The 16,515-nt window shown below is 45.4% G+C and overlaps 1 protein-coding gene across 1 annotated transcript in view; it reads right to left on the reverse strand.

Moving 5' to 3' along the window:
* Nucleotides 1-13,935, reverse strand: part of LOC143299864 (uncharacterized) — a 38,816-nt gene extending 24,881 nt beyond the window's left edge. The window contains exons 1-4 of the mRNA XM_076613357.1: nt 13,829-13,935; nt 4,403-4,799; nt 3,313-3,535; nt 2,426-2,508 (exon numbers count right to left, since the gene is read on the reverse strand). Coding sequence (XP_076469472.1) covers nt 2,426-2,508; nt 3,313-3,535; nt 4,403-4,799; nt 13,829-13,865 — 740 coding nt within the window. The 5' untranslated portion in view covers nt 13,866-13,935. The remainder of the gene's footprint in view (nt 1-2,425; nt 2,509-3,312; nt 3,536-4,402; nt 4,800-13,828) is intronic.
* Between the last annotated feature and the right edge of the window lie 2,580 nt (nt 13,936-16,515).

A 16,515-nucleotide genomic window follows, 5' to 3' on the forward strand; every position in this document is an offset into this window, starting at 1 on the left:
GGACCTCAAGTGGTCATTTCAGGGCAAACGACCATGGCAGACAGGGTGTTTCACATCCCATGGCATAAAGGTACTTCACATCGCAATGCAGACAGGTACTTCACATCACATGGCAGACAGGTACTCACATGGCAGACAGGTGCTCACATGGCAGACAGGTACTCACATAGCATGGCAGACAGGTGCTCACACGGCAGACAGATACTCACATGGCAGACAGGTGCTCACATGACATGGCAGACAGGTGCTCACATGCAGACAGGTGCTCACATGACAGACAGGTACTCACATGGCAGACATGGCAGATAGGTACTCACATGACAGACAGGTACTCACATGGCAGACAGGTACTCACATGGCATGGCAGACAGGTGCTCACATGGCAGACAGGTACTCACATGGCAGACATGTACTTGACATCACATGACAGACAGGTACTTCCCATCATAATGCTTTCCTTCATTTGAATAACACGGGATCTTTCGTTCGTATCCTTTTTGTTGACTTCTCTTCTGCTTTTAACACAATACAACCTCATCTCCTTGCCCTCAAACTGCTAGGCATGGATGTTGATCCGAAGCTTACTCTTTGGATAATAAGTTTTCTTGTCAATAGAACTCAGTCCGTCCGCTTTCATTCTGCCCACTCTTCTCTAAAATCTACTTCTACTGGTGCACCCCAAGGTACAGTGCTGTCCCCTGTTCTTTTTACACTGTACACAAATGACTGCAGAGGCACGGAGGAAACTCCTGTCATAAAATATTCTGATGATTCAGCAATTGAAGATCTGTCCAACTCTGATGCTATTTATTTCAGTGAAATTAAAAAGTTCTGTTCCTGGTGTGAGAAAAACTATCTGGATCTCAAAGTATTGAAAACAAAAGAAATGTTAATAGATTTTCGGAAAGACCCCTTGCCTGTAGCTGACCTTGTTATTGATGGTCAAACAGTGGAGAGGGTCAATGAATATAGATATTTAGGGACCATCTTAGACAATAAGCTGACTTTTGACAGAAATGTTGATTCCATTCATAAGAAATGTCAATCTAGAATTTTTTTGTTTTCAGAAGCTTAGAAATGTTGGTATAAATTCAAATATTCTTCAAAGTTATTATCGATGTTGTATCGAGTCTGTGCTTACAGTTTCATTTATGTGCTGGTATGGAAGTTTGGGAGTGAGGAGTAAGCGTGTTTTGAACGATGTCATGAGTGTATGCAGTAAAATTGTGGGAGTGAAACAAGCTAGTATGCAAGAGCTGTATGAAAGTCGAGTGGTTAAAAAAAGCAGGCAGATAGCAACTGACGACACCCATATTTTAGCAAAGTATTATGAGCTATTGCCATCAGGACGACGCTACAGAACTTTTAAGTTGAAATCCAGAGCTCTGAAGACTTTTATTCCACGTTCAATCCACCTTTTAAATTCTTGAGAACTCTGTGTGTGTGTGTGCGCGCGCGCACTCTCATGTGAGACGTGTGAAAGTCCGTGCATGATAGGCTGTACCTTGTTCTAGTTGTGGTGTGTGTGTGTGTTTGTGTGTGTGTGTGTGTGTGTGTGTGTGTGTGTGTGTGTGTGTGTGTGTGTGTGTGTGTGTGTTTACTGAGCTTAAAACGTGACAATTGGTTGTAATGAATGTGCAGTATGTAGGAAGAATAATGTGCAATATGCAGGATGAATGTACAATGAATATGTCTAATGCTAACGTCCATATTCTAAATATATTTCTGTTTAATAATTACGATGTAATAATTAATTGCAATGTTTTTAAAAGCGAATATGTGAAATGCTTTTATTTGAGAACATATGTTTATTACTCTTGTTTGATCAAGTTATCCGCGTGCGCGTGTGTGGGGTGGGGTGGGGTGGGGGGGTGCGGTGCGGGTGTGTGCTGATTATCTGGTTGTGGTTTTCCGCAATTCATCTTTATTCTTATCTTATCTGTCTATTATAATCAATGTGCAGTATAGTAGGCTATGTTTATAATTATATCCAAATAATGTTTCTTAATTCTTTCTGTTTTTACATTAAGAATACTAGTTATTACCTGCAGTGTGTGGATGTATGTATGAAACGATGAATGTGATATTTTTTACATTTGTATCTTCGTAATATTTGTTGGGGCTGTTGTTGGCTTTTACAGTTATGGTCCCCATGTTGTTTACTTGTCTATGTTGTGATAATGCACCTGACCAAATTTCTCCAGTTGGAGATAATAAAGTTATCTTATCTTATCTTATCTTATCTTATCTTATCACACAGCAGACAGGTAATTCACATCGCATGGCAGACAGGTACTCACCTGGCAGACAGGTATTTCACATCGCATGGCAGACAGGTACTCACATGGCAGACAGGTGCTCACATTGCAGACAGGTACTCACATGGCAGACAGGTGCTCACATGGCATGGCAGACAGGTACTCACATGGCAGAAGCTGACAGCTGGCGAAGCAGTCTTGACAGGACACCGACGACACGACCCCAGATCCTCAGCTTCCTCCACATGGCCTGGAGACAGCGATGTTTGTGAACGAACGTTGAACCTCTTTTTCTTTTCATGTATCGGGTATTTTGACACTCAAAGAGTGTTTCTATATGCGAGTGTGTTTTTTATGTGCCATTTTCAGAACTATACCCCGACAAAAAAAAATTTTTTAAGGAAGACAAAGACTTTGGGAAAACCTAGATAAAGAGATAGCTAGAGACAGACAGACAGACAGAAAAGACAGAGAGAAAGAGAGAGACAGAAAGACAGAGAAAGACAGAGAGAGGTTGAGATAGGCAGAGACAGACAGAAATACGTGTTGTTGTTTTTTCTTTGAGTCCTTTGGTCTTTTGGGACTAATACGTAATACGAGGGTGAGGGGGCAGAGAGATGTGGTGGGAGGGCGGGGGGAGGGAGCGGGGCATACCTTTGTCCACACGAATGCAAGCTTAACCGCTATTCTCTTCCCAGCAGCTTTTGAAAGTACACTGACACACATCTCAGCTTTCTACACACACACGCACAAACACATGCACAGGTACACAGCGCACGCACACACACAACAACAACAACAACAACAACAACAACAACAACACACACACACACACACACACACACACACACACACACACACACACACAACGCGCGCGCACACACACATACACACACACCCACATCCTCACTCCCCTCCATTACCCACAGCCCTCCCCCACACCTCCCACAACAACAACAACAACACACACACACACGCACACGCACCCTCACGCCCCCACTCACACACCCTCCACCCACCCTCACACACACACACACACACACCCCTCCCTCACCTTGCTCTTGGCCCCTCTCAGACGTTCCTGGGCACGTTGCTTGAGGCCCATGAGACTGGCAAGGGTGGCCAGCTTGTTTATTCCCCCAAGAGTGCTCGCCCTTTGCTCGGTGGCGGCGCTGTTTCTGCGCACGCTCCCTGCCAGCCCCACGAGTCGGCTGTGGGCGGAGCTGCCAGATTCCCTCCTGGACCCTCCCCTCCACTGGAAACCGCCTGACGATCGTCTGCCGGTCACAACACGACTGGTTACACACATACACACAACACACACACACACATACACACACACACACACACACATATATATATATATATATATATATATGTGTGTGTGTGTGTGTGTGTGTGTGTGTGTGTGTGTGTGTGTGTGTGTGTGTGTGTATGTGCTGTATGTGTGTGTGTGTGTGTGTTATATTGTGTTATATTGTGTTATATTCTATTATATTATGTTAAATCATTAGCATATTATATCATATTACAGTATAGTATAGTATTGTATACTATACTATACTATACTATACTATACTATACTATACTATAGTCAGAACCTCCCGGGCGCGGACTGGCCTGATCAGTCATCTGCGTACCCACAGAGCCCAACCCACCCACCCCCCAGGATGACTAGATGGTCCTCGTCGATCCCGGCGGACGAACCACACAGTATAGTATAGTATAGTATAGTATAGTATAGTATAGTATAGTATAGTATAGTATAGTATAGTATAGTATAGTATAGTATAAGGTCCCCGAGCTTTTTACGCCCTGACATGGCACATCTCCACTGCTGTGTGTCTTTTGCTTGTGACAGATGCCCACAGTACAATACAAAATGAGAACATCAACAGCCTAATGTATTGCATAATCTCACTGCTCTGTTCTTCCCTCTACAACACAGACACACAGACACAGACACAGACGCACACACACACACACACAATTCGTCACAGTCTGACTACACACACACACACACACACACACACACACACACACACACACACACACACACACACACACACACACTTCGTCACAGTCTGACTACTACACATTACCGTGGGATCATGGTGGATTTTGTCACAGACTGACCACACTACCTGTTCTCCATGCTGACAGCGGCCAGACTGTACAGGAACTTGCGGGTGCTCCTCCCAGATCCACCCCCGTTCCGAAGCTCTACCTCCCCCTCACTCCTCGCCGAGTTCTGCGCAGACACCGCACTGCCCTCAGTGGCCAGGAAGGCGGACACGTTACTGGCGTTCTTCACCAGCCGCTTGAAGGACTGGCTGGACGACCTTCTGGTGAGGCACCCGGCGGGTGTAACAGGGTTGTCCCGCCCTGGGCTTGCTGTACCCGGGGTGGACGGGGTCTGGGTTAAGGCGGGTGGTTCTGGTCCGTCGGCGGCGGGGTGTTCTTGGAACTTGGAGAGTCGGATGTGGGCGGGGATGGTGATCGGGAAGGTTTTCCTCTTCCACAGGTCTTGTCCCTTGGTTCCTGTAGACATGCCCGCCATGGTGAAGAGAAGCGTAATGGGGGGCCAAGCACACACACATACACAAAAGAAAACCTCAGAAGATCATAGACAGTTGAGTCGCGAAGGAAATCGCAGAGAGCTGAGTCACACACGAATCAGGCCACGAACTGAGCAAAGTATTCCAATGTTGAAGTTTCATGAATCCACTTTGCAATCAATCGTACAAACCGGCGTGCTAATAATGATAAAAAAACATATATCCAGGTACAATCAGACATTATTTTCCGTCCTCGAAGTACTCAAAAGCTATTGTGGAGCGGGATAACATCAGAACAGCTGCCCAAAATTTAATTTTAGATGTATATACAGTGCACAGTGCATTGTTAAAAGTCATCAAGATTATTAAAACAAGTATCCTATATAATATGTTCGATAAAAGCGGAACAGGAGTGGCTATCAAATTAATTAGTCATCCACTCAAATGACGTCCATCTTGAGGGTCAAAATAAGTGAATCAATGCCACCTGAGGTGTGAACAGAAAAAGTGAAGACCAAGAACTTCTCTTTCATCGACCGCTGTTTCTTTTGTGTCACCGAACCGCTATTGGAAAGACAATGCCATGATCATAGATATATAATTTTCTAAATACTTGCACACATAATTTTTTTTATCATCGCTATAGTTATGGCTCAATCCTTACTCCGACTCCTTCAGCGATTTTTATAGAACAGTGAAATGATATGTTGTTGTTGTTGTTGTTTCTGTCTTCACGCGACTACGATGTCGATCACAACAAAAAATGATATCATCAAAATCGCATCAACCAGAGCCACAGCACAGCAAAACTGGAGGTTGCTTGGGGGCAAAACGACCACTCCACACACTATCACTTCTCCCTAAGCCACAGTTTCTTTTATATACATCTACAGCCCAAGGCATAGGCGGCTCCCCTAGGAGTGGAACTGTGTCAACGTCCCCTGTATTACGGTGCAGAAACAAAAGGTAAAGTACCAATGTCAACACAACTAACGCAGACACTCAAACTCCCTGCAGGGGGGTGGGGAAGGAGGGAGGTGGGGGGCGCCCGGACAAGTAACTATCACAACAACATGCGACAACCCAAGACAGGTTAAAGCACAGAGAGAAGGCGGCTTTGCCATTGCTGTGCCACCATGTGTTGCTAATTGGCTGCTCACTTCGCGCCGCCGGAAAAGGGGCTTGCATCAACATTGGTACAGTCAGCATTGGGGGTGAGGGTTGAGGGGGGGGGGGTGTGGCAGATTTGGGGGGATGGATCGGGTGGGTAGGGGTGGGTCTGGGTTGAAGGGTGGATTTGTTCAGTGTGATTCTACAGGCCCAGCTGATCTTCAACTACTATAAACATTTCGAAATTCCGCATCCCCCAAGCCTCCACCCCCCCTCTCTCTCTCTCTCTCTCTTCCGCACACACACACACACACACACACATATATATATATATATATATATATCATTCTCCGCTCTGTTTCTTCCTCGTTTGCTCGCACATATAAGGTAATGTTCATGTGTTCAAATTCGTGTGATTATGAGCATGAACACATGCATGTATTTTTCATGCAAACAGTACGTGGTATTACACATAAATTATGTTTTCACTGATATTCTTGCTTCCAAAATTAAACAATTCTCGTGTGATTTAATGTGGCACTGATTTTACATTTTTTGACAGCAGAGCTATCCATCGTTTTACGTTCTTACTGGTATCGTACTGGAAAATTACCTTTCTTTACAATCACATATCGCCCACAGTCTGGACTATTTACTCGTGGCCAATGGAAAATGAAGTCTTCGAAGTGTGTCCTCCCCCGCAGGAACCAATTCACCACAGGCTAATCCCCCTCAGCACCCCCACCCCCACCCCACACACATACCCCCCACCACCTCCCCTTCCGCCTTGGTACCTTCTCCACGAAAAAGGAGGCACCGTGGCAAATCGGTCTGGCGTTAGGTCTTCTGATCCAGTGTTCACCAGTGACCGGGGTTCGATGCCCAGTTTCGGCCCAGAAGAGGGTAATTTCTGCCACATATGGCAGGGATGATGGTCCTGCATTGAAAATGAAAACAGATGAAATGAATACTGTTTGAAACTTTTGAAACTTCCTCATGTCAGTGCAAGAACCTATGTTGAACGTTCTTTCTTCTTTGCTGCTCCTCACATCTGTAACAGCCTGCCTCATCATATCCGTGCATCTGATTCTATTTCTGCTTTTCGCTCATCACTAAAGACTCATCTTTTTAAAACCTATCTATAAGTACTCTCAGCTTCCTTTTCTCCAGCACCACCCATGTCAGCTCACTTGGATGTATGTAGAGTGGGAAAGGGAGAGTGTGAGTGGGGGGAGGGGTTTTTGAGAAAGAGTGGTCATGAACGTTTTATGTTACTTGTAATATTTTTCTTTCATGTAAAGCGCCCTGAGCTCTTAGTGAGAAAGGGCGCTATATAAATCTACATTAGTAGTAGTAGTAGTCGTAGTATACTGCCCGTATCCCGCCAGGAGGATCACTTCAAACTCGGCTGACATCCAGTATGACACCTTACTCCGATTTTCCTCATTCCACGCAGGTGTGAATAGGTTACTGACTTCAGTTGGGGGAAGATTAAAACGGGAAAAGGAAAGGCCGGACCCCGCCCTAGACTTGAACCCTAGACATAGTGAATGCGAATTAACTGCCTCGCTGACCTTAAAAGACCATGGAACCTTTAACTGTTTTAATCTTCAGCCTCCTCAACCTCTCTGCTTTGATTTTAAGACGACCACCACCTTGACCTCCATTAATCATTCGCCAAATTGTCTCTCTGTCTCCCCCCAAAAGCGGAGTATGGCTGCCTACATGGCGGGTTAAAAACGGTCGTACACGTAAAAGCCCACTCGCGTATATACGAGTGAACGTGGGGGTTGTAGCCCACGAACGAAAGAAGAAGAAGTCTCTGTCTCCCACGCTCGCTCTGACATACACACAGTGTTCAGAATCCCTCTATCCCTCCCTCTGTCCCTCCCCTTTTCCTTAAAACACTGGCGGCTTTTTCGTGTGATGTGAGCATTGTTGGCTTTGATAGGTCCAAATAGGTGATGCTTCTAGATGATTTCCTTCTGCAATAGTATCCTTTTTTTTTAAATGTTACTTCTTCATTTTCTCCTTCTACTTCTTCTTCTTCTTCTTCTTCTCTGTCTCTCTCCCCTATCTTTCTGTGTGCGTGTGTGTGTGTGTGTATGTGTGTGTGTATGTGTGTCTGTCTGTCTGTCTGTGTCTGTGTGTTTCTCTGAAAGAATGTTATTGCCATCATTCTCTCCGTTCTACTATTGCATCCATTTTTATTATTTTCCTCCCTCCCCCCCCCCCCCCTCTCTCTCTCTCTCTCTCTCTCTCCCCCCTCTCTCTCTCCTGTGACTATGCGTGTCTGTATGTGTACGCTTGTGTTTGTGGGAGTATGTGAGAGTGCGTATGTGTATGTAAATATGTATATGTGCCCCTGTGTGTGTGTATGTCTGTCTGTTTGTGTGTCTGTGTGTGTGTCTGTATATGTGTCTGTCTGTGAGTGTGTATATATATATATATATATATATATATATATATATACGCGCGTGTGTGTGTGTGTGTGTGCGCGCGCGCGCGCGCTCACGCGAAGGTACATGTATGTATGTGTGTTGTACAACCCTTCCGTCCGAGAGTCGCTGGCTGTGTCTTTCCGTAACTAACAGAGCCGGGTCAATACAGTTAAGTGCTCCTGCTGTTCCCATCGCGTAAGCCGTGAACAATGTTTGGATAGGGACCACTCCAACGTGACCCCACTTACCTGCATCGATTATCGGCATACCTGGGGAACGGCGCATGTGGGATACGTGGTTCTTTTCTTTATACTGTACTCGTATGGAAAGCGAGCGTTCCTGTCCAATATATTGTTTGTGAATTTGTGTTTTTTAAAAAAAAAGCTTCTATTTTCACTGTTTGCGAAGTTAACATCGATGCTAAGTGTTGGGGGGGGGGGTTAGCGGGGGGGGGGGGGCGTGGTGTGTGTGGGGGGGGGGGGGGGGGGTGTTGTGTGTGTGTGTCTGTGTGTCTATGTGTGTCTGTGTGTATTTCTGTGTGTCTTTTTTATCAGTGGTTGCGAGTTATTTCTCAATCGAAGCAATTTTGTGCAGAAATTCATCACGATCCGTTTAACTTAATATTTCCAGTTCAGCATTTAAAAACAGTCATAGTTAATGTGTCACCAGCCCAGCCGTCCACACAGCCAAATTCAAGGCCACGAAATTTTGTGTTGTATCATTCCGCATAATTTATCATCAAGGCACTGACAACTGATATCTATATATATGGCCGACTCGAAAAGCAGAAAGATCACAAAAACAGAAGAAGAAGATGGAGGGGGAGAAGAAAAAGAAGAAGGAGAGGACGAGAAGAAGAAGAAGAAGAAGGAGGAGGAGGAGGGGGAGAAGAAGAGGAAGAAGAAGAAGAAATACGGAGGGGGTGCGGGGGGGGGGGGAATAACGAACAGCAAAAAGAGGGTAATTTCTGCCACACAAGGCAGGGATGATGGTCCTGCACTGAAAATGAAACAGATGAAACACTGTCCGTATCACGCCAAGAGGATCGCATCAAACTCAGCTGACATCCAGAATCATTTCTGCGTCACATCAACCACATAATAAAATAATGTCTTCTCAGCTGAGGACACAACATCAAACTGTGTGTTTTGACCCGGACAAGAAAGGTAACGGTAAATGATATGAAAGAGAGGAAGGAATATTTCTCCTTTAATCAGAAAAATGGCGAAAAGACAATCAGCGATCATCTGTTATTATTCTAAGAGCAATGTTAAAATCAACAGAAACAATCAAGAGTCAGTTTCGAGGAGGTGTCAAATTGTGCGGAATAATCCATATGAGCTATTCCACATATGTTTAAAATATTTAAAAATCAAACAAACAAGAAACAAAAACAAAAAATAGAGCACATGCCTGACACGTGCTTGAAGCCAGCGCATTGGTCAGGTCTTAAGAACAGCAATATCATCATCAGCAATAATATTCCAGTCTTACTGGATCTGACTCAAACACAACATTGATTTTAGAAAGAAAAAAAACAGAAATGAAAAGAAGAAGGAAACAAAATTGATACTAATAGGCGATACGTGTCGTTATTCACCTCGATAATATTCAAATGCACATGTGCAGTGATGGCCTAGAGGTAACGCGTCCGCCTAGGAAGCGAGAGAATCTGAGCGCGCTTGTTCGAATCACGGCTCAGCCGCTGATATTTTCTCCCCCTCCACTCGACCTTGAGCGATGGTCTGGACGCTAGTCATTCGGATCAGACGATAGACCGAGGTCCTATGTGCAACAAAAGGGTTGCTCCTGGCAAAATTCTGTAGAAAAATCCACTTCGATAGGAAAAACAAACAGAAGCTGCATGCAGGAAAAAATAAAATAAAATAAAACAAATGGATGGCGCTGTAGTGTAGCGATGCGATCTCCCTGGGGAGAGCAGACCGAATTTCACACGGAGAAATCTGTTGTGATAAAAAAGAGAAATACAATACTCTAACGAAATGTCTTCAATCACCGACATGTGTGACGGGACATTAAGCAAAATTCCTCCTCCTCGCAATTCACCAGGGGAAGAGATGGTTGATACAGGGCAAGGTGTCAGTTTCATGTTTAAAAGGGTGTCAAAGCGTGCGGGCTGATCCACACACGCTTCACCACACCTACATAAACAAACTTCTGACCCGTGAATAAACCCAACGCTGGTCAGGCCGTCAGACCCCACCCAACGGCGAGGTACGGTTCTCAGAGAACAGGACCAGTTGGTGACGTGAACCTCTTCAGTGTATTAGCCAATCCTGTTGGCAACGTTTTGCCTGCGCCAACGGCATACTGTTTGGTCAATTGAACCACCAAGGACTACCAATGCAGTGTCTTTATTTCGTGGGGGTAACAGCGAGGCACTCGGTAACTTGGTTGTCAGTTTGGTGAGGGTCCAGACCACTGGTGAGGGACGTGGGTTCGATTCTGTACACACCTCACCCTTTATGAGAAAAAAACAAAACAAACAAAAAAACGTGGCCTGTTCACGTGTCTCCGTTCGGTTTGAGTTTTAAGGTGGTGTCAAAACGTGCGGGCTGTTCTATATACGTAACACATCGGCTTTAATGATGATGATGATGATGATAAGAAGAAGAAGAAGAAGAAGAAGAAGAAGAAGAAGAAGAAGAAGAAGAAGAAGAAGAAGAACAACAACAACAACAACAACAACAACAACAACAACAACAACAACAACAACAACAATAATTATAACACTACTACTAATATAATAAAGAACAGACGCCTGACCTACGCACAAGCTAAAGGCGCTGGTCAAGCCTTGAGTGCCAAACGTGTCTTCTTCGTTCCAGCTTCTGACAGTGTCAATGCTGGGAGGAGAGTGAGTTTGATAGAGACAAACGCAAAGTGTAAAAGAGAGAGAGAGATGAAGGGAGTGAAGTGGTCGGACAGGAACAGACAGACAGACACAGACAGACATAGTGACTTACAGCGAGGCAGTCCAAGAGAAACTCTGTTCAATCCAATGTTCTATGGCTCAGTCGTTCGTGTGGGGGCCATCAAGTGGGCAGGTAGAAACAGACAGTGATGTAGACTGACACACTGACAGACAGACAAGCACACTGACAGACTGACAGACACAGAGACAGGACGGGGAGACAGACGAGCATACAAGCATATGATTCACATGGCAGTTTTGTTCCATTTAAGCAAGCTTCACACACACACACACACACACACACACACACACACACACACACACAGAGAGAGAGAGAGAGAGAGAGAGAGAGAGAGAGACATATAACATTGGATTGAAGAGAGTTGCCTGGCAGATGTGGTGTAGCGTATATGGATTTGTCCGAACGCAGTGACGCCTCCTTGAGCTACTGAAAACTGAAACTGATTCACATGTATGTATTTACACGTCTGCATGCTTGCATTGATGTACACAATCATACACAACGAAGGAGACTCGAATTCTTCCTTCTGTCAACCCCCCCACTCCCTCTCTCTCTCTCTCTCTCTCTCATCGAGGATCCATTTTGCGGTGTGTGTGTGTGTATGTGTGTTTGTGTGAGAGAGAGAGTGAGAGAGAGTTAGTATGTGTGTGTGTGTGTGTGTGTGTCTGTGTGTCTGTGTGTGTGTGTGTGTGTGTGTGTGTGCGTGTGTGTGTGTGTGTGTGTGTGTGTGTGTGTGTGTGTGTGTGTGTGTGTGAGTGCGTGTATGTGTGTGTGTGTGTGTGTGTGTGTGTGGAGTGTGAGAGAGAGTGTGTGTGTTTGTGTGTGTGTGTGCGTGTGTGTGTGTGTGTGTGTGTGTGTGTGTGTGTGTGTGTGTGTGTGTGTGTGTGTGTGTGTGTGTGTGTGTGTGTGTGTGTGTGTGTGTGTGTGTGTGTGTGTGTGTGAAGCTTGCTTAAATGGAACAAAAAACAAAACGAGATTGTGTAAAAACACCTCCAACTGATTGGACCACAAATGAAAATGAATGCCTTCCAAAGTGCCTTCGGATAATTGGCTGGCAACTAGCATGTAGAACCAAGCAAAATGAAACAAACACGATTTGTGTGGAGGAAAGGGGTGGAGTAGGGGGGAGGGAAGAACACAGAGAGAGTGAGAGAGACACAGAGAAAGAAAGAGTGTGAGAGAGAGAAAGAGAGAGAGAGAGAGTGAGAGAGAGACACACACACACACAGAGACACAGAGAGAGTGTGTGAGAGAGAGTGAAAGAGAGAGAGAGTGTGTGTGAGAGACACACACAGAGAGTGTGTGCGAGAGAGACACAGAGAGAGGGAGAGAGTGAGAGACAGAGGGAGAGAGTGAGACAGAGAGAGAGAGAAAGTGAGAGAGACACACAGAGAGACAGAGAGTGAGAGAGAGAGAGTGAGAGAGAGAGAATGTGTGAGAGAGACACACAGAGAGAGTGGGAGAGACACAGAGAGAGAGACACAGAGAGAGAGAGACAGAGAGAAAGTGAGAGAGAGAGTGAGAGAGAGACAGAGAGAGTGAGAGAGAAACAGAGAGAGAGTGTGACAGAGAGAAAGAGAGTGAGAGAGACACACAGAGAGGGAGGGAGACACAGAGAGAGTGAGAGAGACACAGAGAGTTGGAGGGAGAGACAGACAGAGACAGACAGACAGAGACAGAGAGGTAGAGATTAGACAGAAGCAGAGAGAGAGAAAACGAGACAGAGAGAGCGAGTGTGTGTTTGTGTGTGTGCACATGCACAAAAACAGTGATCGACTGGAATACAATGAAAAGCACATAGAGAGAGACAGAGACAGACAGACAGACAGACAGACAGACAGAGACAAAGATATATTAGCAGTTTCAGTGCTTTTATTCCACGCCATTTCACATCATAATGTAATAGTTGACGAAGATGGGGTACACACATACACACACACACACACACACACACACACACGCGCGCGCGCGCGCGCGCGCGCGCGAAAGAGAGAGAGAGAATGAGAGACAGACAGACACTCAGACATAGACAATGGCAGAGAGACAAAGGGAGACGAAGACCAACAGAAGAGAGTTCAAATAACATCACACACACACACACACACACACACACATACGCGCGCGCAACGCTTATCCCCCCCCACACCCCCACCAAATCCCCCTTTCTCACGTCCACCTTCCTGTCCGTTATCTGCACACTTGTCAATTCGGCACGTCGTGGGGAGCGGGGGGATGGGGAGGGGGGGTGCCGACGGGGGGGGGGGGGGGTAGCTGAGAGGGATAGGAGGAAAAAAGACAAGATACACGTCCACTTAACATGTTTTAAACACACAGAAAAATGTCCGGGTGGGAGAGATAAAAAGCCTTTCTCTTTTTTTTTAAACTACTGACATGTGCTGCGCCCTACAGTTTTACCATTACCCACTGTCTTAAATTAAATTTAATGTGTCTTTTTCATTTCTTTTTAACAATCATGTCTTCAACATGTAAAATTTGACACTTACTTTGGAATAAGCCCACGTGAGCTGCTAGAAGTATCATCCACTGCTGAAAAACACAGCCGAAATTTTTACCACATCTGCCCCAGTTTTTCACTGAAATTATCGGCTCGTCTGCTTTTTCGTATTTGTTCCATCACAGTTGTGCCCCTTGTCCATCCTTTATGGTGATTGGTCGAGATTATGAGTCGAGTTTCTCAGCCAACAAGCCCATTAATGTATAGGATCAGGATCAGGATTTGGGGCGTTGTTTTATACAACTTAGCCATTTTTGGCTTTTTATGCCCCTTCAAATTTACTCCTTTACATTTTTGGTCAGGTCGTTGACTAGCTCAGTCATTTTATCCATCAAAGTCATATTTCGCTTTTGTCAATAACTCGTGTTTATCTATGAGGTTCTTAAAAGTATTTATACTAGGTGCACGTTTGATATTGTTTGTTAATTTGTTCCAATAATTTGTTACTCTGTTACTAAGTGTAAACTTTCTGAGATTTGTTCTGGAATACTGTTTAAATATTTTGTCTGTACTGTTTCTTGTAGTGTCTACCTTTGGAGTACAAAAAAGGCCTGGATGTGTCAAAGGTTGTAAACGTGTATCGCGCGCACATTCAGTGACTGAAGAGTTTTGCAAATCACTGTAGTTAAGTTAGATTGTTAATCCAACTGTTCAATGTCGATAACTATTTTGACAGCTTTGATTTTGTGTGTGTGTGTGTGTGTGTGCGCGCGCGCGTGCGCGCTTACATGATGTGAATGTTATTGTTACAGTTATTACTGATTTTAAACGTACATAATTATTTCATCAGTTGGCCGTACTATTGTTAATATCATCGTCATTATTGTTGTTTTTGTTGTTGTTACATTATCATTATCGAGCCTTCTATAACCAATAGAAACGATGGTAGGTAGTGTACCCGTTTCTGAGACATTTTTTATATGTACTGACGTGCTGTTTAAGAGGGCTTGAGCATTCTCGTTATTGTTGATTCTTTTTTCACAGCACATAACCATCAGGGGTGTGTGTGTGTGTGCGCGCGCGCGCGCGTGTGTGTGTGTGTGTGTGTGTGTGTGTGTGTGTGTGTGTGTGTACGCGTGCGCGAGTTCGTGTGTGTGTGTGTGTGTGACTGAGTGTGTGCACGCGTGCGCGAGCGAATGTATGGCCATTTTATCTGTGTGTGTGAGTACACGTGCGCGAGTTCGTGTGTGTGTGTGTGTGTGTGTGTGTGTGTATGTGTGTGTGTGTGTGTGTGTGTGTGTGTGTGTGTGTGTGTGTGTTCATCCTCGTTTTGCTTGTCCTGTTCTGTCTTTCTACATTCTTGCCTTAACTTGAAAAGAAAACAAAAAAAAGTGCGTTGGACACCTCATATCGATCAAAACGAAGTGCGAAAATCACACACACAAATAAAAATGATTTTTTTTCTTTAAAACAGGCATTTAAGCTGATTCACACACACACACACACACACACACACACACACACACACACACACACACACATACACACACACACACACAAACGAGATTTTTTGCAAACTGTAGATTAAAAACTTGCAGTAACCAAATTTACAGTGAACTGAACACTGACGCCGTCTTTTACGACTGGGCGGTTACTAAAAACGACAGATCGGCTAATCGAGCGCCGATTTTGTGTGTGTCGCGGTTCTGTCCCTTGACAAAGGAATGGCGATAACTGTGACTGTGTGACAGGTGAAGGTTGTCGGACTTGTCTCTAGCACACGTAAAATGTGCACGTTAAGTGTGAGAGAGACTGATGAAGAAAGAAATAAACAAACAAACAAACAAAAAGTGGTGAGGAAAAAGAAGACAGAGGGAGAGAGAGGAGAGACAGAGAGGGGAGGGGGAGACAGAGTGAGAGAGAGGAGAGAGAGATGGTGAGGGGGGGAGAGGGAGAGAGAGAGGGAGGGGGTGATAAGAAGAGCATGCAAAAGAGAGGTCGTGGGAGAGAGAGAAAGAGAGGGGAGGAGAAAGAGAGAGGGAGAGAGAGGGAAGAGACAGAGGGAGAGAGAGGAGAGAAGAGAGAGAGGACTGGGAGAAAGAGCGGGGGGGCGATGAGAAGAGCATATAAAAGAGAGGTCATAGTAGAAGAGAGGGGGGGGGAAGAGGGGGGAGATAGAGGGAGAGAGAGGAGAGAGGGGGGCACAGAGAGAGGATAGAGAGGGGGGAGGGGGGACTGATAAGAAGAGCATGCAAAAGACAGGTCGTGAGAGAGAGAGAGAGAGAGAGAAAGAGCGGGGAGGGGAGAGAGAGAAGACAGGGAGAGAGAGAGAGCAGGGAGGGGAGAGAGAGAAGACAGAGAGGGAGAGAGAGAGAGAAGAGAAAGGGGGCGATGAGAAGACCACACAAAAGAGAGGTGGTGGTAGAGAGAGAGGGGGGGGGTGGAGAGAGGAGAGAGAGCGAGTAAGACAGAGAGGGACAGGAGAGAGAGAGGGGGGTGGGGGAGGGTGAGCGATGAGAAGAGAGGTCATGTTAGAGAGGGGAGGGGAGAGAAAGGGAGAGGGGGGGGTCGTCGCGCTGGTGGTCTTGGTGGAAAGATTCAGATTTCACTTTCAAGATGTCAGAGTGTGCTGCGAACAGATCCATATTCCCTGCACAACGTCTGCTGTTTTAAAGATAGAATGAGAGAGGGGGAGAGAGAGGGGGGGGGGGCGTGGGGGGAGAAAGAGACAGGGGG

The sequence above is a fragment of the Babylonia areolata genome, chromosome 25 (genome assembly GCF_041734735.1).
Source record: "Babylonia areolata isolate BAREFJ2019XMU chromosome 25, ASM4173473v1, whole genome shotgun sequence".
Lineage (NCBI taxonomy): Eukaryota > Metazoa > Mollusca > Gastropoda > Neogastropoda > Buccinidae > Babylonia > Babylonia areolata.